Source organism: Trachypithecus francoisi, unplaced genomic scaffold (genome assembly GCF_009764315.1).
Source record: "Trachypithecus francoisi isolate TF-2019V2 unplaced genomic scaffold, Tfra_2.0 Lachesis_group10, whole genome shotgun sequence".
Classification (NCBI taxonomy): Eukaryota; Metazoa; Chordata; class Mammalia; order Primates; family Cercopithecidae; genus Trachypithecus; species Trachypithecus francoisi.
The window spans coordinates 3,962,703-3,983,499 of NW_022681455.1; the positions used below are offsets into that span (position 1 = coordinate 3,962,703).

Below are 20,797 nucleotides of genomic sequence, written 5' to 3' on the forward strand. Positions count from 1 at the left end.
GACTCTCTACTACCAAAAACCTATGTGAATTCTTAAGTTTGTTTTACAAAATTTTTTATTCATCAGGGCTGTAGTGAAACATCATCATTGTAACTGATATTTTAGTACTGCAAAAGGCACAATGAAGCTTATTTAGTTCAAGTACTAGAAATCAGAGGTAACAGCACCTCCTTCCTTGGACATGCTTTACTCCGCTGTAGTGGTCATCACAGTTTTGATTTTCTGGATAAGAAGTTCACCACCGCATTCATGCATTCATCTGACAGCCATCTTCCCTGAAGGACACTGCATTCTTCAGCATTAACAGCGTGTAGTTTTTCTTTCTCTCTATTCCTGATTATCTCTTTTGAAATTCTCATGGCCTGGAAAAACAAAACCAACAATAAGGTTAAGAGTTGATCTAGGCTTGAGGTGGTGGCTCATGCCTATAACCCAGCACTTTGGGAGGCCAAGGCGGGCAGATCAGTTGAGGTCAGGAGTTCAAGGCCAGCCTGGCCAACATGGTGAAATCCCATCTCTACTAAAAATACAAAAATTAGCTGGTTGTGATGGCACATGCCTGTGATCCCAGCTACTCAGGAGGCTGAGTCAAGAGAATCACTTGAACCCAGGAGGCGGAGGTTGCAGTGATCCGAGATTGCACCATTGCACTCCAGCCTGGGTGACAAGAGTGAGACTCTGTCTCAAAAAGAAAAAAAAAAAGTTAATCTAACAGGAGTGGGATTATTCTACGATCGATGCTGGTTCTTGTTTCTCCCATGTTCATTTAATGAATCCTGTTAAATCTTTTTTTTTTTTTTTTTTTCTGAGACAGAGTCTCACTCTGTCGCCCAGGCTGGAGTACAGTGGTGCAATCTTGGCTCACTGCAACCTCCACCTCGCTGGTTCAAGCAATTCTCCCTGCCTCAGCATCCAGAGCAGCTGGGATTATAGGCACCCACCACCATGCCTGGCTAATTTTTGTATTTTTTTTTTTTTTAATAGAGATGGGGTTTTGCCATGTTGGTCAGGCTGTTCTTGAACTCCTGACCTCAGGTGATCTGCCCTTCTCTGCCTACCAAAGTACTGAGACTACAGGCGTGAGCCACCGTTCTCGGCCCTAATGCTGTTACATCTTAAGCTGCATGTGTAATATAAGACAAGGCTTCTCGAAATTCAGTGTGCATATAAATCACTTCAGTAGGCGTGGGGCAGACCTGTGATAGCACATTTCCAAAGAGCCTCAGGTAGCTGCTCAAGCATCTGGTTCCAGGACTACACTTTGAATAGCAAGAATATAAAAGCAGTCACTCACTCGCTACCACATATAAAAACAAAAGTGCTACACAATAAGACTCTCCTCAAGTAGCTAATCCATGCTTCTCACCTGGATTCCAAAGTAAAAGTGCTCAGCAAATACTGCCTAGCATGCTGCTCAAGTAATCCCCATACAGAATTGCCCCTCCGTCCTCACACAGAAATGGAAGGTCTATTTGATAAGTTTTGTAAAAATCAGTACTGTATTTCCAACATTACTACAGTTATTTTTAATCCCAAATTTCGATGTGCTTGGAGGTAACTGAAGATGTGTCTTGTGTTTTTTGACTTATTCTCTAAAGGCAAATACATTTTTCCCTTAGGAAATCATTTTCAAGGTTCTTAGAAGTAAAAGATAAATACTAACATTTGGGGGAAGCTTTGCAAATGCCTTCAGCCTGGTCCAGACTTCTTTCTGAAAAGTGCTATCAGGGAAAACTTCAGTAACAAGTCCTTGAGCACATGCTTCTCCTGCTGTTAACTTCTTTCCAAAAACAAGCATCTCTATTGCCTGAAATGAAAAGCAAGAAGCAAGGTTAAGATACTAACCTAATAAAACAAGGCTTCCGTTAACTGCTTTCAGGAGGCTTAGAGAGATTTACTCATGGTCTTTTGAGGTTGCTGGTATTTCTCAGTAAGCGAGGAGCTGATAACCTGAACAGGCAATGGTTTGCAAAGTGTGTGCTGAGACAGGCTCCTGGGAAGGTCAGTAAGGGCTGCTGCTTCTGTGTGTGTCGTTGCTGGAGGGGCAAGATCAGGGGGCCCAGGGCAGAAATGATCTGAAGCAGATGCTTGATTCTATAACCCACAGCAACTGTGATTTTCCATTTTATACACTATAAACTATTATTTTAAAGAGGCAAAAAGGAAAGAAAAATCACGGTCATTGGGTCAACCTTTAGAAACTTTCAAAATGCCATTCTCTGGAAACTCTACCCAGTGATCTGGCTCTGAGAGCTTTCTTTACCTGCATTGGTACTCCAATTAGTTCTATTTGACTGAAGGAAAGTAAAGACTTGTAGTTAAGTTTCCGAAAAAACTGAAGACATTAAGCGGATATCCTCTCTACATTTGCAATTTCTTTTCCAGAAAAGGAATGCTCTTCTTTTTTTTTGAGACAGGTCTCACTCTGTTGCCCAGGCTGGGGTGCAGTGGCACGATCTTGGCTCACTGCAACCTCCGCCTCCTGAGTTCAAATGATTCTCCTGCCTCAGCCTCTTGAGTAGCTGGAATTACAGGTGCCCACCACCATGCCTGGCTAATTTTTGTATTTTTAGTAGAGACGGGGTTTCACTATGTTGGCCAGGCTGGTCTTGAACTCCTGATCTCAAGTGATCCACCAGCCTCGGCCTCCCAAAGTGCTAGGATTACAGGTGTGAGCCACTGCACCCGGCCAAGGAATGCTCTAATTAGTTAAATGCTCTAAGACTTGTAGAGTCAGTTCTGCCCCCTTCCCAAGTTCAATTCAGGGTATGTGATAGCCTAATGAGAGTAAAAACATACAAGTTTTAAACAAAATCCTAATAGGCAATGAAAATAGGCTCAATTCCCACTGCCCCACTTTGCGATCTTGAGGAATATTTGCCAAGCCTTTTCCTATAACTCAGCTTCTAGTCTTGTCACAATCCCCTTTAAGTCATGCCACAGGGCACTGGCAACAAGGAAACACAGTGAAAGACCTGAGCAGCCACTTAACCAGCCTGGGAGAGAATACACCTGTGAGGCAGGCTGAGGGAGAGGCCGCTGTGATTGGGAGTGGCTCTGGCAGCAGTGAGCCCCAAAAACCTCCCATCTGTTGGTACTTCCTGTAACTCTGAAAATGAAGACATCATCATGTTTCTCCTTAGGAGACACTGGTCATGCATAAAGGAACCGAGTGGCCTCCAAACTCAGGGGACCAAGGGAGGCTGGCACAGCCCTGGTCCTTCCAGGGACTAATGCCACACAGCTGCAAGGCTGAGGTGTTGTGCTGCTTGCAATGCAGCTAGCACTAAGCAGCCAGCTGAAAGAGGAGGATCCCAGTTCTGGGAGTTGCAGAAAGAATTTCTAATTTTCCTGCATAGCAGATACTTCCCATAACCTGATTCCTCCACTGGTAAAGCTCTTAGAGTTGAAGAGCAAATAATTAGCTTCTCTTTTGTCCATATTAGCAAGGGAAAGAACAGAGAGACCCATAAAATTTTATTTTTAAACATTCCAAAAGTTACCTTGGCTGGGCTCATTATCTTCGGAAAAGTGTAAGAGGAGCATCCTTCCGGACTTTGGCCAAGGTGACTAAATGGTGTATGAAATGTTGCCTGCAGAGGCAGGAGAGAAAAGAAAACCATCTTTCCATGTGTGATTTGTTTTTTGTTTTTTTTTGAAACAGAGTTTTGCTCTTCTGCCCAGGCTGCAGTGAAGTGGCGTGATCTCAGCTTACTGCAACATCCACCCCTCGGGTTCAAGCGATTCTCTTGCCTCAGCCTCCCGAGTAGGTAGGATTACAGGCATGTGCTGCCATGCCTGGCTCATTTTTGTATTTTTAGTAGAGACAGGGTTTTGCCATGTTGGCCAGGCTGGTTTCAAACTTCTGACCTCAGGTGATCCACCTGCCTCGGCCTCCCAAAGTGCTGGGATTACAGGCGTGAGCCACCGCGCCTGGTTTCATGTGTTATTTTAAAAAATCATGATTTGCTTATAACTTCACAATACTTAATAATATTTATTTAAAAATTAAGATTATGTGGTTAATATGCACACACAATTCACCATTTAAAAGTGTATAGTTGGATGAGTTTTAACAAATACAGTTATGCAGCCACCACTGCTACTGAGATGTGGAACATTTCAACCACCCCGAAAGGTTCCGGGGGCCTTCTGTAGTCAGTCCCTCCCTCCCACCCACAGGCAGCTGCTAATCTGTTTTCCGTCCCCACAGTTCTCACTTTTACAGAATGTTGTGTAAGTGGAATCCTACATTCTGTAGCCTTTTGAGTCTGACTTCTGAGAGTCACCATGCTGTTGTGTAAGTAGTTTGTTCCTTGCTATTTCTGAGTAGTATTCCTTTGTATGGAGGTACAATAATACGTTTATCATTCACCAGTTAATGCCATTGGTGTTGTTTCTAGTATTCAAATGGTTGTACCATTTCACATTGCCACCAGCAATGTATGAAAGGCTATTATGAAGAAGGCTGCCATGAAAAACAAGTTGAACACCTTAAATATACACAGTCGTGTGTTGCTTAACAATGGGGATATGTTCTTAGAAATGCCTAATTAGGCAATTTTGTCATTGTGCCAACATCATGGAGTATACTTACATATACTTGGACACTACAGCCTGCTGCACACCTAGCTATGTGGTACAGTCTACTGCTTCCAGGCTACTAACTTGGACAGCATATTATACTTAATACTCTAGGTAGTTGTAACAAATGGCATTTGTGTATCTAAATATATCAAACATAGAAAAGGTCGGCTGGGTGTGGTGGCTCACCCCTGTAATCCCAGCACTTTGGGAGGCGGAGGTGGGCAAATCACCTGAGGTCAGGAGTTCGAGACCAGCCTGGCCAACATAGTGAAACCCCATCTCTACTAAAAATACAAAAATTAGCCTGGTGTGGTGGTGTGCACCGCGAGTCCCAGCTACTCGGGAGGCTGAGGCACAAGAATTGCTTGAACCCAGGAGGAGGGGGCTGCAGTGAGCCGAGATCATGCCACTGCACTCCAGCCTGGGTGACAGAGTGAAAAAAAAAAAAAAGTATAGTAAAATATGGTGTTACAATCTTAGGGGACCACCGTTTTACATGCAGTTTGTCATTGACTAAAACGTTGTTATGCCGCACCTGACTGTACAATTCTTATTTGTCAAGTATACCTCAATGAAACTGAAAAAAAATTTAAAAATAAAAATGTTCAGATAATTTTAACAAAAAGGTAGTTAGGAACACTTGTGTACAGGTCACTGGGTGAAAACTGAGTGTTTGCAATTATCACAGGTAAATACCTAAATGGTGGAATGGCTGGGCTGTGTGGTAAATGTATATTTAGCTTAGAAGCTGCTGAACTGTTTTCTAGAGTAGTTGTACCATTTGACATTCCCACCAGCAATATATGAAAGTTCCAACTGCTCCACATCCTCACCAAACCTAGCTATTAAAAGTCTTCTTCATTTTAACCATGCTAGTAGGTGTGTAGTGAGGTCTCACTGTGGTTTTAATGTGCATGTCCCTAACCATTAATGGTATGGAGTCTTTTACCATGTACTTAGTAGACATACGTATATTTTCTTTGGTGAAACAACTGTTAAGATATTTTGTTCACTATTTTTTAAGTTAGGCTGTTTACTTTCTTATTATATAGTTGTAAGATACACATTCAGGTTGCAAGTCTTTTAATAGAGCATCAGGCAAATCTTTTCTCCTGCTCTGTGGCTTCTCTTTTCATTTTCTCAATGGTTTCTCTCATATGGTTTTAATAGCCCTTTACATTTCATTTTGTCTAACCTATTCATTCCTCACCATTGCCCATTTGTATTCTAGCTTTATAGACACACTTTAAAAAATACTGTAGAGAGATCAGCTTTTCTTACATGAGTTGAAAAACTGTTTCCTCAGTCTGTCATTTGTCTTGATTTTGCCCCAGTGGTTTTTTTGATTGGCTTTAACTACTGAAATTAATTCAATATTGGTTAATCAGTATATAGTCGTTTTTAGTTTTTTCGTTTTTATACATTTAAGAAACATTTTTGTGTTTCTTGATGAATAAATTATGAAAGAATGTTAATTTAAAATTTATAATATGTAAAAGAATATTTAGATTTCATTTCCTATAACCAGACATGGTGTTATTTTTAATGCATAATTGTTAGAAGATATCAATCTATAATGTATGCAGCATATAAATAAAAATAATCAAAAAATCAAAATATTTTAAAAAGTTTCTGTTAATGTCATGTATCTTCTTTTTTTATCCAAAAGAAAACTTATTCAAAAAAATGTACCCAGAAGACACAGCCTAAGGAACATAAGCAGGAAACTGAGAAAACTGCCAACAACAGCTAAAGGGACACAAACAGGTACGCGCAAAGTTGCCAATAAGCAGCATTTAAAATGCTTATTTTCAGAAAGAGCAGAAGATGGAGTTAAGGGTTTAGGCTCTGGCATCAGACTACTTAGTGACTTTCTTACCCTTTATGTGCCACAGTTTTCTCATTTATAAACTGGGAACCTTCTTTTTTTGAGATGGAGTCTCGCTCTGTCGCCCAGCCTTGAGTGCAGTGGCACAATCTCGGCTCACCGCAACCTCTGTCTCCCGGGTTCAAGCGATTCTCCTGCTTCAGCCTCCCGAGTAGTTGGAATTACAGGCATGTGCCACGACACCCAGCTCATTTTTGTAGTTTTAGTAGAAACGGGGCTTCACCATGTTGGCCAGGCTGGCCTCGAACTCCTGACCTCAAGTGATCCACCTGCCTTGGCCTCCCAAAGTGCTGAGATTACAGACATGAGCCACCATGCCCAGCCTAGATTGTAAAAATTATTTTTGCCACGCTGGAGGAGAATGTTTGTTTTTATAGACAGGGTCTCCCTCTGTTGCCCAGCCTTGAGTACAGTGATATGATCTTAGTTCACTGCCACCTCTGCCTCCTGGGTTGAAGCAATTCTCTTGCCTTGGCCTCCCAAGTAGCTGGGACTACAGGTGCCCACCACCACACCTGGCTAATTTTTGTATTTTTAGTAGAGATGGGGTTTCACCACATTGGCCAGGCTGGTCTTGAACTCCCGACCTCAGGTGATCCACCTGCCTTGGCCTCCTAAAGTGCTGGGATTACAGGTGTGAGCTACTGCACCCGGCCACATCCTTCTTTCATAGGGCTGCTCTGTACATTACGTGAATATGTATGCGTGTATGCGTATACTTATATACAATGCATGTTAACAGAGTGCCTAAACAGTGACCACTCAAAGATGTATTATTGTTATGATTTCTACCTTTTTCTTAACTTATACAGGAAATGTATCATTTGCTGACAGAGCTAATAGGCATTAGTAACGACTGCCCACAGTACAAAATAGAAAAAATGTACTAATTAATATTTTGGTTATATGGGTTAAATATTAACCCATCATTTATTTATTCTTGAAGCCAATAATGATAAATCCTATAAAATGATTTTTTTCTACAGCCTTTTCCTTTAGCATATTTCCATTATTTTATTTATTTTTTACTTATATACTTTTTTGAGATGGAGTCTCGCTCTGTCATCCAGGTTGGAATGCTGTGGTACGATCTCGGCTCACTGCAACCTCCACCTCCTGGGTTCAAGCAATTCTCCTGCCTCAGTCTCCAATGTAGCTGGGATTACAGACACCCGCCACCAAGCCTGGCTAATTTTTATATTTTTAGTAGAGATGGTGTTTCACCATGTTGGCCAGGCTGGTCTTGAACTCCTGACCTCAGGTGATCTGCCCACCTCAATTTCCTTTATTTTAAATTGATGCTTGGTTTATTAGGTTGGGCAAACTTTTATCAGCAGATACTATTTGACAAATAAATTTTACTTTTGGCCAAATTTTTTAACATTTAATATATATATGCAATATACATTATAATATATAGAATAGATACATTTTATATATATTATGTATATATCTTCTCTGATTTCAACATTTATTATAATTTATATCATAAGACGGAAGTCATCAACATTTTTAAAAGGATGACGTAGGCCAGGCTCGGTGGTTCACACCAGTACTCCCAGCACTTCGGGAGGCCAAGGCGCGTGAATCACCTGAGGTCAGGAGTTCGAGACCAGCCTGGCCAACACAGTGAAACCCTGTCTCTACTAAAAATACAAAAAAATTAGCTGGGTGTGGTGGCGCGCACCTGTAATCCCAGCTACTCAGGAAGCTGAGTGGGAGAATCGCTTGAAGCCGGTAGGTGGTGGTTGCAGTGAGCCAAGATCATGCCGCTGCACTTCAGCTTGGGTGACAGAGTGAGACTTCCATCTCTTAAAAAAAAAAACGATGTATATTGAAAGTAATTTTCAATTCAGTGGGAGAATCAGAACAAGATTCAAATACAATATTTGCTCTCCAAGTACTAAAGAAAGAGATCCCCAATTTTAGGTCAGGAACTATTGACCCAGTCCCTGTTAAAAGCAGGTCGATGACTAATCAGTCATCTAACACAAGACTGTGAACAAAGACACTGATTTCTGCCTTTGAAAAGAAACCTTCACCTACAAAGGTTGGGCAGCCTGGCACCTAGAACCTCATTTGCTATTTTTGCGGGAAAATTATTCGTAAGAATTAGGTCTGTCAATACATCCAATCTGGTTCAATGGAATCCAGCAAAAGAAAATTCAAAGAATTAAGGATGCTATTATATGGTCCTGTGTATCAGTAGGGAAAATACCTCTGAACAAAACTAGAAATCTCTTCAGTGGTAAAAACCATGTTTCCTAGAAGGCTGTAATCAGCACATTTTACCATCACATAAGCATAAGTCACTGGAACAAACAATCTGATGCCCTAAAGGTGGTTATTAGGTGCTTGTAATGATAAAAACTGGAAACAGCCTAGGGTTCCAGCAGGCAGGGCCTGGTTAAATAAGTTAATAACCCAAATGTTAGGACTGGTTATCTCTAGGTGGTAAGATAAGGAGTGATGTTTACCTTGTAGCTTTTCTTGGTACTTTTTCGTATCTTTCACAATTTTATTTTCCACTATGATATATATATTACTACTATAGTAAAAATAAAAACTAAAATCGATATAATGCAATGGTGAACACAAGGCTGAATTGTGTTCTGGGCAAGGAACTTCTCAGAGCTTCAGTTTTCTTACCTGCAAAGGGAGTGAGAGTAGATAATGCTCACAGTTCCTTCTCATTCTAAAATTCTAAATGCATTTACTCAGTAAAAAGGATTAAATAATCCCTTGCACAACCTGCGAAGATGCTATTCCTCCCTCCCGTAACAAATTTTCAAGTGTCTCCCGAATGTTTCAGAGTAGCATGAAAACTGAATACCTGTTGTGGAACTTGATTAGAATCTAGAACAATCCGAGTTGGAACAATGTTCACAACAAAATGCAAGTTAATAATGAAGGAAAAATAAAATCAGTCAAATTAGACTAATGCTTTGGGAAAAATCTAAATTCAGTTAATTCTACCACAAACAACATGTAACCTGCTTATGACTGGCAACGCTGGAGGAGGATTCAAAGGCCCCCGTCTCGCGCTGCTTGCCTGCCCTCTTGCTTTCTGGGAGCTGACTTACCCTGTCAGATGCATACACAGCATCGAATAACCCAAGGAGGGTGACGGAGATGCCCACAGCTGGACCATTGACCATTGCAATCAGAGGCTTAGGAAAATCTATAAAACAGCCCACAAATTCTCTACAGAAATGGAAACACAAAATCATGAAATGTGCCAAAGCAGCATGACTGAAGCATGGGCAAGACAGTCTGACTCTGAGATAAAGCCTTTTGTCAGGCTGGGTATTTCCACTGCCACCACGGGCAGTGCCTCCCTGTCCTGCCACTTCCCTGATCCTCTGCACCAGATTCATCCAGGGCATCCATTTGAATGGCAGTGGATGGAAGACCAACCAGAGAGACCTACGAGTCAACCCTGGTTTGAATCTTGTATTTGGACAGCGAGTTCAGGGCTGTAAACCAGCCGCAGTCTTAGAGATGAGGTTGGGTGACTGAGCACACGCTGCAATATCACAGCAAGTGGGAATGACAGATTTGGCAGGAAAAAAGAGGAAAGCCTTCATGACCTCCTCCTGTGTTTTATAAGACTCCTCCGAGTCTCCTACTTTCAGCATTCGTGGAAATCGCCCATTCCTCTGGCTCGATGAGAATTTGCCACATTCCTCTACCTCAATGCAAAATAATTTTGTTTACAACTATAGCTCACTTTTATGTTTTCCAGTCAAATCTCATGAGACCAGCAGGATGAACAGGTAACGGAGGTCAAAGAGAGAGAATGAATGCCCACCTATGGATGGAGGCAGTTTAGAGAAATATGCTTGTCCAAAGTCACAATTAACTGCACTGACACAGAGAAGTAGATATTTCACTTTTGCTCAACTAAATACCACTTTGATGACTAAGAACGGGCCCTCTGGGATTACAGGAAGGTCAGTTACTCTTACCTCAGTAAGATGGCACCATTTTTAGCTTTCTCCTCTACTCCACCAGGGGGAATATCAGTGAAGTTAGTCAGGTCGTTCCCACTACTGTAATAGTCACCATTTCCTATAAGTAAGAAAATCAACACATCCCTCATTCATTCATCCTATAATTCTTGAGTATCTACTGCATGCAAAACTCTATGGGTAGGCACGGGAAATACACTGGAGAACCAGCGATGGTTCCTGCCCTAACTTACAAACTAGTGAGTACACTGGACACTGATCTATAAAAACACACAGATAAATGTAGCTAATGCCACTGTTGAAATAGAGGAGAGGTGCATCATGAAATGAGGGTATGTACCAGGAGGGTTGGTCTAATCAGGGAGTTCAGGAAAGAACTTTCCCAAGGAAGGGACAACTGAATTGAGATGTGTGCAAAGGCTCTTCGGAGAGGTTATCCCCAGTGTAGATGAAATAAGAGCCACTGTAGCTGACTCAGAGAAAGCCAGGGGGAAGTTGGTGCAGGGTGAGGACTGGCGGAATAGACCTGGCGGTGCTTTGTAGATCCCATGAAGAAGTTTTTCCTTTATTCTAAGAGCCACTGAAAGTGTGCTTGAGTGTGTGTGTTTAATTAAAGTATAATTTATATATAATAAAACAACCAGTTCTTAAATGTTCATTTAGTTGTTTTAATATTTTTAAATACCCACAAGATCACCATCCAAAACAAGATACAGAGCATCTCCATCACCCCAGAAGTTTCCCGTAGGCTCCTTTCTAGCCATACCATCCCACCTGCTCCAAGGCAATCACTTTCTGACTTCAATTTCCATAGAGAAGAACTTCTGCCTACTGCAGAACTTTCTACAAGTGCACTCATACAAATATGTAAACTCCTGTCTTTATTTTGCGGAACTGCATTTTAAAGATGCATCCATATTCTTTTATCATTTATTCTGTTTTATTGCTGAGTACCCCATTGTACAAATAGTCAACAATTTGTTTATTTATCCATGTGTTTTTGAACATTTGAGTTGTTTTCTGGTTCTGGTAGTTATAAATCAGGTTACCATGAGTGCGCCTGTAAAAGTCTTTTTGTGGGCCGGGCGCGGTGGCTCAAGCCTGTAATCCCAGCACTTTGGGAGGCCGAGATGGGCGGATCACGAGGTCAGGAGATCGAGACCATCCTGGCGAACATGGTGAAACCCCGTCTCTACTAAAAAATACAAAAACTAGCTGGACGAGGTGGCAGGCGCCTGTAGTCCCAGCTACTTGGGAGGCTGAGGCAGGAGAATGGCGTAAACCCGGGAGGTGGAGCTTGCAGTGAGCTGAGATCCGGCCACTGCACTCCAGCCTGGGTGACAGAGTGAGACTCCGTCTCAAAAAAAAAAAAAAAAAAGAAAAAAAGTCTTTTTGTGGACATTATGTGTCTTAATTTATGTTGGGTAATTGCAAAGAAGTGGGTATCTGTGGGTTTTTAAAAATATTTTTTGTATATTTATAAATCAGAGTATGACAGTACTGGAAAAGAACTTAGAGTTTTATTTATTTATTTTTGAGACAGAGCCTCGTTCTGTTGCCCAGGCTGGAGTGCAGTACTCTGATCACCTCCTACTCTGCCCACACTAGATAAGCCTCAGCATCTCCTCTGAGTTCCCTGCTGCTTCGTACTTTCTACCCTCTTCCTAATTTGAACATGATAGTCCTCTGTTAATTCCAAAAGCTCAAGGACTATTTCTTTCTTGTTCCCTTTTGGAAAAAAAGTGGTTCGTGATCTCGGCTCACTGCAGCCTCCACCTTCCGGGTTCAAGTGATTCTCCTGCCTCAGCCTCCTGAGTAGCTGGGATTACAGGTGTCTGCCATCATGCTTGGCTAATTTTTGTATTTTTAGCAGAGATGGGGTTTCACCATGTTAGTCGGGCTGGTCTCGAACTCCTGATCTCGTGAGCCATCCGCCTCGGCCTCCGGGTCTTAGAGCTTTTTAATTCAATTTCCTGTCTATTAAGACGCCCCTCAAAATAGGAATTTAATTAGGATGTCTGAGAAAGTCTCTTACCTGTTAAAACAGTGATGGCTGAGTCATCCTCGCTGGCGGCTTTAAGTGCATGCATAATTTCATGATACATCTGTGTAATGGGAAGACAGGGAAAAGAAAAGAACTCTGAACACAGGAATCATCAATCAATGGACTCACAAATGTCAGGCTGGAAGCCTGCTCTCAACAAAGTGCCTCACATTTATTTTGGTTGTATTTTATAACCAAAAAAGGTGGACCGATACACCTGAAAGAACTTTCATTCCTTTTACAATTACTTGGTGCATATTATGTACCTGGTGCTATGGTAGTTGCTGCCGGCTATAAACCACCTTTTTTCCAAAAGGGAACAAGAAAGAAACAGTCCTTGAGCTTTTGGAATTAACAGAGGACTATCATGTTCAAATGAGGAGGGGGGTGGAAAGCCTGAAGCAGCAGGGAACTCAGAGGAGGTGCTGAGGCCTATCTAGAGTGGGCAGAGTGAGAGGCGGTCAGAGAAAACTTTCTACAAAGCAACGTCTCTGTTGTGACCTCAAGGAAGCCCCTGGCAGTCTGGGAAGTGTCTGGCTGGAATTTTCAAGACACTGTAATGGTATTCAAGGAAGGGGCCTCAGAATTTTAAATCAGCAACATTTCTGAAAATCTTGGACATGCAGCTGTATAGCTTTTAATGCATTTAAAACAGGTGCAATTTCAACCTTAGATGAGATTTCAGTGTGGGAAAGAATGAAGAAGGCTGATACTTATAGATACAAATACACTGCAAAAGAAACATGGACTTCACATGAAACAGCTGGCCCTCTGTATCCACCGGTTCCACATCCATAGATTCAACCAATCACAGATCAAAAATATCTGGAAAAGAATTCTGTGTCTATACTGAACATGTACAGACTTTTTCTCTTATCATTAGTCCCTAAACAATACAGTATAACAACTATTTTAATAGAGCATTTACATTGTATGCAGTATTATAAGTACTCTAGAGATGATTTAAAGTATATGAAAGTGTATATAAAGGTTATACGCAAATATTACGCCTTTTTATGGGGGACTACAGGTTCCGCGGATTTTGGTGTTCATGAGGAGGTCCTGGAACCAATCCCCATCAGATACCAAGGGATGACTGCACATGAATAAGCACCTAAGCATTTCTCCTGAGGGAAGTGATAAGGAACTCACTCCATCATTGTAGTTATAACACAACACAGCAGGGCAACTGGTGAGACCAGGATTAGAAGATAGATTCTCAGGGTTTCTTTTTTTTTTTTTTTTTTTTGAGATGGGAGTCTCACTGCGAGGCCCAGGCTAGAGTGCAATAGCGTGATCTCAGCTCAACTTCCACCTCCCCAGTTCAAGAGATTCTCCTGCCCCAGTCTCCAGAGTAGCTGGGACTACAGGTGCGCACCACCATGCCCAGCTAATTTTTTGTATTTTTAGTAGAGATGGGGTTTCACCATGTTGGCCAGGCTGGTCTTGAACTCTTGACCTCAAATGATCTGCCCACCTTGGCCTCCCAAAGTGCTGGGATTACAGGGGTGAGCCACCACGACTGGCTATCAGGGTTTCAATTTAGGTTTTGCTGCTTATTTGTTATGTGAACTTGAGCAAGTTACTTCTTAATCTAATTATCTTATTATTAAGAAATGATAACAGTAGGCTCCTTGTGAGGATTAAATAAACGTCTGTGTGGAGAGTGCTGGCACTCATTAGGCACTCTGTACAGAGTAGCTATTATTACCATAGCTGTAGAGAAATGAGTGAGGGGAAAGTGGAAATAAAGTTTGAGCATTAAATGCTTTATGAGCTGAATGACATATATCCCACTTCAGGAAATTCTGAAGATGATTGTAAAGTGAGTATGCTCTTTCTGCCACAATGGAGGTTACTGACCCAACAGCTATAGTCCTCTCAAATTTTAGTCCCAGTGGAGCACCAAGCATCCAATTAATTCCCTATAATCTTTTTCAAGGAGAAGAGGCTACAGTGGTTATTTTATTATCATTCTAGTTCAATGAGAGATTCAAAGACTACAGTTGCCGAGGGAAGCGGCGACTTTAAAGCCGAGTTGGGTAATGATTTAAGATCAAGTCCTTCTCTCCTTTCTCCCTATACTTGTAAAGAAGGAAGCGCCCATGCAAGCAGAAAGACTGCGTTTCACGTCTAAGTGGCGTGAAGGCACTTCTGGGAGCAGTCCACACCGACATCGATGGCTTCTATGTGAATTCTCTCATGGCAACATGCTTCATTTATATTAATTGATTTGTGCTTCCATCATTAGGAAAATCACGGTGCCTTTTGGGTATATCAGAACCTACCTGAAGTTCACAAACTCTAAACAATGAATGCTTGACTCTGTTGTATGAAGTAGCCACAATGACCAACCTTCCTGCACAAATCAAACAAGACATACCACAAAACAGGAAGGATGCTGAAAACGCTACAGCTTTTGCGTGAAACACACAGAAGAAGAAAAGAAAAGCGGACCAACTCCGAGGGCAGGTAGCATTACCTCCACGTTCAGGGCATTTTTCTTTGTGGGCCGGTTTAACATGATCTTTGTGATGCCATCTTCGGAGGTCACCATCAGAGTTTCATACCCAGTTGATTTCCTGTCTGTTCCAGGCTCCACCTGACTAGAGGATTCCAACGAAGGACTCAAACTGGACACCAAATCCACATAGTTCTGCCTGGCAGTTTCCTGAATGGAAGATGACAAACAGCCTCAGCCCATGGTCAATGAATAAGGACGTTGAGAAAGTTACCATACTAATAACTAGCACCTTGCAATGAAGAAAGAATAGAAGCGCATCGAGATCTTGAAGGCTCCATTTATAATGGCTTAATGAGAAGCACCAACCTTCTTTAGAATTACAGCAAATAAAAGCAGAGTAACTAGTAAATTCACCTTGGGCAGGCTGCCAAGGGCATTCCATGCATCCCATTTGGCCTTGTTGATCAAGTCAAATACACCTGGTTTGGGCGTGTTACAAGGTCCTTCAGTGGCCTGTGAAAAGGAGAGGGGCAATATAGTCAAGTGTCCATATAAACTGGACCCCTAAATATTTAAGACCCATAAAATCCACAGGCGCATGAATGCCTCCCCCAAATCCTTTCACGGGGTATGTAAATTGATCTGAATTTTCCCCTCCAGTCTTTTTGGTGTTATTGCCAAAAATGCACAAACAACAGAAAAAAGACTGGAAATAAATAACTGCCTGTCTATGAAAATAAAGGTTTTGGGGAAGTACTTTCTAAAAAATTCTAATGGTTCATTAGTTTTATATTGGTAATCATATTTTCCACAAACAAAATATTCAAGCAAACAATCTTTAAAAGGAACTAGTCAACAAATATTTGGAAACCCACAGCATATTCCAAAAGCCCATCTAAAGGTACAAAAAAACACCACGAATTCAGTGGTGGACTTTTGGTACCTGGGCAACGAAACTGTAGCTGAGGGACTAGGGTGGGGCTGTCAGAGCCACTGGTTCTTAGGAAACTTAACTGAAAACCATGTAAGTAAAATGCAAAAAGGAATTAAATTTTATTTTTGAGGCTAGACGGAGTGGGTATTTTGAGATGAATAATTATATCCCATTCAGCTACTTTTCAGAAATGGCAATTTAAAATTCCACTTAAAATTTTAAACTTTTATAATACAGTTAGCTAAAAGAGGAAAGAAGAAAGAGTCTTTGGAAAACAGGCCGGAAGGCTCACACCTGTAATCCCAACACTTTGGGAGGCTGAGGTGGGTGGATCACCTGAGGTTAGGAGTTCAAGACCAGCCTGACCAATATGGTGAAACCCCATCTCTACTAAAAATACAAAAATTAGCCAGGCATGGTGGCGAGTTCCTGTAATTCCAGCTACTCGGGAGGCTGAGGCAGGAGGATTGCTTGAACCTGGGAGGCGGAGGTTGCAGTGAGCTGAGATGGTGCCACTGCACTCCACCCTGGGTGACAGAGCAAAACTGTCTCAGAAAAAAAAAAAGAAAAGAAAAAGGCAGTAAAGGAGGCTGTGAATTTCTTTAGATAGAGATAGTGTCATCTGGCAGGAGTTAGCCAACCTAGAAGTTAGAGGGAACACAGCCCACAGGATAAGGGCTTGCCCTTGTCTCCTGACTGTCCTCAATGCTACCACCGACTGCAAGGCTGGAGGGCTCCCAAGACCACCCTCAGGTGCAATAATTTACTAGAAAGACACCCAGAACTCACTGCAAGTTGTTAAACACACAGTTAATAGTTTCTTAAGGGAAAGGATAGACATGAGAATCATCCAAGGGAGGACACACACAGGATGGAGTCTGGGGCAGTAGCAAACGTGGAGTTTCCACTGTCCTTTCCCCATGGAGTCAGGACAGGGCACCTCTCCCCGAACTGATTTGACAGTACACAGGGCAGTCCTGCCAACCAGAGACGCTCAGCTCATCCAGTCTCAGGGTCCAGAGTTTTCAGTGGGGCTCCATCACCTGTGCCTGACTGTATAACCTGAAGCCCCCACCCTAAATCACATTGTTAAGACAATCCAGGCAAATAAAGACACTCCTGTCAGGCTTTAGGGATTCACTTCCCAGAAGCTGAGGACAAAGCCACCCCTCCTTTGGGACAAGGTTAAATTTTTTACTATACACACCCATATGAAAGAGAAGTTCATACCCATCATAGAACAGAGAAAGAGATAACACAGGAGCCCAGAGAGGCAGACATGTTGGGGAAGTCTTTGGCATTGAAACTTGAAAGCTTTAGTGTTTAAATTTTGTTATAAAAATTTCCAAACATACCAAAGTAGAATACGATAATGAATTCCCAATACCCATCATCCAGGTTCAACAATGATCAAATTGCCTTACTTGCTTCGACTCTCTCTCTTTTCTTTTTTTGACAGAATCTCGCTCTGTCACTCAGGCTGGAGTGCAGTGGCACCATCTTGGCTCACTGCAACCTGCACCTCACAGGTTCAAGCGATTCTCCTGCCTCAGCTTCCCAAGTAGCTGGGAATACAGGTGCATGCCACTACATCCAGCTAATTTTTGTATTTTTAGTAGAGACGAGGTTTAACCATGTTGGCCAGGCTGGTCTCAAACTCCTGACCTTAAGGGATCTGCCTGCCTCAGCCTCCCCAAGTGCTGGAATTAGAGAAGTGAGCCCCCATGCCTGGTCTCATCTATCCTTTTCTTTCTTTTTTTGCTTAGAGAACTTCAACTATCCATTCTGTTTCACCCCGATATCCTTTAGTATGCACTTCTTAAAAATATCAACATTTTCTTATATAACCTTGACACCATGAACAATGATTTCTAGGTATCTTCTAACACTCTGACCTTATTCAAAACTTCCCCAATTATCTTAAAGATACCTTTTTCAATTGATTTATTCTAATCAAGAGCTAAATAAGGTCTACAAATGTGAATATTATATCTTGTAAGTCTCTTTTACTCTGGCGTGACACTATGGCACTTTGTGCCTTGATAATATTTCAAGGTCTAATATTTAAAAACTTACGTGCATATACATATATATATGTGTTTGTGTATATATATATATATATATATATATATGAATACTCTTAAGAGGGAGCAAGACAAACCCAAAATATTAAGGCTACATTTTAGTAAACACACAGTTTACCTACTTAAGGAGTCATTTGCCCAAAATTATTTAAATGTCAGACCGTAGGCATTTACCTGCTTATACAGTGCGTAGAGTTTTAGCTTCGCTTCATTTCCTGGATCCTTCTTCAAGAGTTTCACTTGATTCATTGCATTTTCAAAGTCCTTCTGACTGGCTCTCATTGCTGTTCTATTCAGGTGCAGCTGAACTACTGGGAAACTAATGACCTGCAGAGAACTACAATTAGGCAGACTGATTTCTATTTGTTCCCAGCCCATACATACTAAAATGCCATGTTTGTCCATATTTTCTTTATACTTGCCTCAGCAAACTGGCTGCAGATAATTGGCTGTAAGGATTCCAAGATAGTAACTCAATACGGAAGCTAACAGTACTAACTTTAAATAAAAGGAAAAGTAGGCCGGGCGCGGTGGCTCAAGCCTGTAATCCCAGCACTTTGGGAGGCCGAGACGGGCGGATCACGAGGTCAGGAGATCGAGACCATCCTGGCTAATATGGTGAAACCCCGTCTCTACTAAAAAATACAAAAACCTAGCCGGGCGAGGTGGCGGGCGCCTGTAGTCCCAGCTACTCGGGAGGCTGAGGCAGGAGAATGGCGTGAACCCGGGAGGCGGAGCTTGCAGTGAGCTGAGAGCCGGCCACTGCAATCCAGCCTGGGCGGCAGAGCAAGACTCCGTCTCAAAAAAAAATAAAATAAAATAAAATAAAATAAAATAAAAGGAAAAGTAAATAACCATCCAGGGAGGTATTTGTAAGCAATTTAAGATAAAAACAGCCAGAACAGGAATTACCATGTAAATTTTGCCAAAGGCAAGAAGTGAAGCGCACGCAAGACAGTGAACAGCAGGAGACCAAAAAGCTAAAGTGCACAGAATTTTGTAAAGTGTCCCAAAGTCCTGAAACAGCCTTTGCACTCACTGATAAGCCATAAACTGTATCAGGTCAATTCTTGTCTCTTTGCTGGAAAACCGGTGTTCCAACATACACACAGGTGGAAGGAGGGGAGAATGGATGTGAACATACAAGAAATACTCAAAAGGGCATAGGAACAGTTGCCGGCATTCCAGACAGAGCCACAGCCTTCTCAGCAGATGGGAGGGAATCACCTGCAGTGGAAGGGAGTCAGTGAAGGAGGCTCAGCAGGCGCGCCCCTTTCTGTGGGGATGTTTAACCAGCCAGCCAGGAACAGAGCAGAACCAGCAACCACCGCGGGGTGATCAGCAGGTTTTTAAGCACACACAGTGAGCGGGGGTGGGGGTGGCAAACGTCAATGCACAGGACTCAGGCCACAAGCAAAAAATGGGATGTTCGTGACGATGATCCGGAATAGTAGAGTTAATGGCATCAAAGTTGATTAAAATAATACAGGTTACAAAGCCCAAACCTCACACACAAACACAATTACGTAACTAGAAAATGGTACAATGAACTCTAGGTTCAAACTTTGGACTTTTAGTAACTGATTCAGTAAGATCAGCCTACAGTAAGTTTTATATTAAAATGATTTTCTGTAAAGGGAAAAACTGCATCTTATATGGCAAATTCCAAGTAGAAAACGAAAGAAAAATTTAAAATGTCCACAGAAAGCCGAAATGTACAAGTTTCCACAAAATGTGGAACAAATTTATTTATTTTTAAATGAAGCGTGAGTTTTAAAAACAAATAGCAAAAACACGACCATTTAAGAAATACATAAAGTCGGGAAAATCACTAATAATTTTACCACTTCAAGGCCTCCACCGTGTTTCGGTTTTGTTCCCTACACACAAATTCGTGGGGGCTTCCCGGGACCCCAGGGAGGTGGAGCGTGCCTCTCAGCCGTTACTGCGTACCCGGCCATTTCACTTTATAGCATACGAGTTCTCCAGAGAGCAGTGTTAAGTCCACACGAGTGGTAACGGCTTGCGTTTACCTCGCTTTTAGCAAGCAACGCTTTGCACCCCAGAGGCAGGCCGGCTGGGAAGTGCAGGCCCGGGTGCCCGGGGAACCACCGTGCCCAGCTGGGGCGGCTCACCCGCCCGGAGTCCGGCCCCAGGAGGAGGGGAGCGTGCGCGAACGCAGGCGGAGACCTCGGGGACTGCGGACAGAGAACCATAGCCCTGACCTCCCGACGCGCCCATCCTGACCCCTCTGGGCCCATCGGTGCAGGAGGGAGCGCGAGTGAGGTGGTTATCCTTTAGTACTGCCTCGCTGGAAAACCAGCAAAGAAAGTCCTGTTGCCACCTAGACAATAGGGAAGGAGGGTCTTCCAACGGCGACGACCTTCGCCTGGACAGCGGTATCCTGCGGGCGACCTTGGGCCGGGAGGCCGGGGCTCCAAGCTTACCTCGGACACCAACGCTGTGCAAGTCTCCACGTCAAATACGCCATCGCTACCCCGTGGGCGGCTCGGGGGCGGGGCCGGGGCTCGGGGGCGGGGCCGGGGCTCTAGGGAAGCGGAGGTTTGGGGGTGGGGCCAGGGCTTGGGTGCGGGGCGGGGCCGAGAGCAGAGCCCAGGCAGGAACCTGGGGCATGGGCGGGGCCAGGGTTGGGGCGGGGCCAGGCTAAGAACGTAGCCAGGCCGCGTTCGGCGTCACTAGCCCGTGGGCGGCTCTGGGGCTGCGGGGCTTGGGGCTGGGGCTGGGGCCGGGAGTCGGGGCGTGGGCGGGGCGGGGTCTCTAGGAGGTCAGGATTCGGGGCTGAGATGCGGGGGCGGGGCCAGAGC

The 20,797-nt window shown here is 43.0% G+C and overlaps 2 protein-coding genes across 7 annotated transcripts in view; one reads left to right on the top strand and one right to left on the bottom strand.

The window, feature by feature from the left end:
• CUNH6orf201 (chromosome unknown C6orf201 homolog) overlaps window positions 1-15,367 on the top strand; it is a 51,857-nt gene extending 36,490 nt beyond the window's left edge. For 3 of the 5 annotated variants that reach the window (XM_033216098.1, XM_033216096.1, XM_033216099.1), the window contains exons 4-6: window positions 6,257-6,354; window positions 14,742-14,962; window positions 15,086-15,367. In XM_033216098.1, coding sequence (XP_033071989.1) covers window positions 6,257-6,340 — 84 coding nt within the window. In that variant the 3' untranslated portion in view covers window positions 6,341-6,354; window positions 14,742-14,962; window positions 15,086-15,367. Of the gene's footprint in view, window positions 1-6,256; window positions 6,355-14,741 lie in introns of all 5 variants that reach the window. The other 2 variants (XM_033216100.1, XM_033216097.1) reach the window with 1 other exon arrangement.
• ECI2 (enoyl-CoA delta isomerase 2) lies at window positions 26-20,530 on the bottom strand. Of its 2 annotated transcripts, none has more exons than XM_033216094.1 (10): window positions 20,420-20,530; window positions 18,147-18,309; window positions 15,369-15,467; window positions 14,973-15,161; window positions 12,482-12,551; window positions 10,444-10,546; window positions 9,559-9,679; window positions 3,504-3,593; window positions 1,664-1,807; window positions 26-362 (listed from the first exon to the last, which is right to left on the bottom strand). In XM_033216094.1, the coding sequence occupies exons 1-10, from the start codon at window positions 20,461-20,463 to the stop codon at window positions 207-209; spliced, it is 1,179 nt and encodes a 392-aa protein (XP_033071985.1). In that variant the 5' UTR covers window positions 20,464-20,530; the 3' UTR covers window positions 26-206. The 2 variants fall into 2 exon arrangements, with proteins under 2 accessions (XP_033071985.1, XP_033071986.1); XM_033216095.1 differs by having other exon boundaries at window positions 18,147-18,299; window positions 20,420-20,528.
• Between the last annotated feature and the right edge of the window lie 267 nt (window positions 20,531-20,797).

Coding starts and splice junctions, on each gene's coding strand:
- ECI2 (XM_033216094.1), bottom strand. CDS start 20,463: ATGGCGTATTTGACGTGGAGACTTGCACAGCGTTGGTGTCCGAG. Junction 15,162..15,368: donor CCCTTGGCAGCCTGCCCAAG/GTGAATTTACTA, acceptor TCTTCCATTCAG/GAAACTGCCAGGCAGAACTA. Junction 363..1,663: donor TTGCAAAGCTTCCCCCAAAT/GTTAGTATTTAT, acceptor TTGTTTTTCCAG/GCCATGAGAATTTCAAAAGA.